General features: G+C 52.7%; 1 protein-coding gene across 1 annotated transcript; it reads right to left on the bottom strand.

Annotated features, from left to right (window-relative positions):
• Positions 1 to 69: 69 nt before the first annotated feature.
• H310_15227 (hypothetical protein) lies at positions 70 to 333 on the bottom strand (the record flags this gene model as incomplete). The annotated part of the gene is made up of 2 exons (XM_008883215.1): positions 70 to 240; positions 295 to 333. 2 exons carry the CDS (start codon positions 331 to 333, stop codon positions 70 to 72), a joined length of 210 nt encoding a protein of 69 aa, XP_008881437.1.
• Between the last annotated feature and the right edge of the window lie 530 nt (positions 334 to 863).

The raw sequence follows: 863 nt of genomic DNA, 5'->3' as shown, positions 1-863 counted from the left end.
GCTCTGCTAATTGGGTCTTGAGCCCTTGTGCCTACGATCACAATACGTAAGCCGAGTCACGGCCGCCACTCAAACCAACGCAGGGCCTACATCGGCGAGAAAGGTCGCGTTCAGCTGATAGCGACGGACGAGGGCATCACAACGCTTTTGCAACGCGTCATTGACTTGATGCAGCGTCGAGACTTGATGTTGTAAAGCGTCCTTGACCGTCCGTTCTTCGTTGATGATGTCCTGTGCCGCCTGCCCTCCATGTTGGGTCAGATCCATGTGGCAGGAACGGAGATGCGGCCGTACATGCAGCTTCTCCATCTCGTTCGCATGGGTCAGCGTCATGTCTCGCAAACTCTGCGTACCTTTCGACAACTGGTCCTTGGCAATTTTGCGCTTCGATCGACGCGGTCATTTCCTCTATTTCCCTTTGCTTGGCTTTCTCTGTACTCATTCCAGCGATTGAGTTGACTGGACGACCGTTCCCATCACCTCATCGTACCTCTTTGCACACGCGCTCGCAGGGATTCAATTCCCATCACCTCATCGTACCTCTTTGCACACTCGCTCGCAGGGATTCAATTTCGACCTGGCCACACAATCAAGACCACTGGCCAGGCCAGTCATCAACCCAAAGTTGTCTGAATGCGCAAGAACTCGAGCATGGCAAGGCGCGCGACGTGCCTCGCTTCGCACGGTCGTCGCTCTCGAGCTCCATCGTTCCAACGCACAAGTGGGCAGTAGTTTGTGTGCCAGTAGTTTCGAGTAATGTGATTGGATTTTCCGTGACCAAGTTCAACTTGCTATTGCTTTTGAAAAACCAAAAGTACCTCGCGAAGTACATTTGCTTTTCGTGAATTCGAGAATCGACCTTG

Source organism: Aphanomyces invadans (assembly GCF_000520115.1).
Source record: "Aphanomyces invadans strain NJM9701 unplaced genomic scaffold supercont1.233, whole genome shotgun sequence".
Taxonomy (NCBI): Eukaryota; Oomycota; class Saprolegniomycetes; order Saprolegniales; family Verrucalvaceae; genus Aphanomyces; species Aphanomyces invadans.
This window is presented reverse-complemented; position numbering and strand designations above follow the sequence as displayed.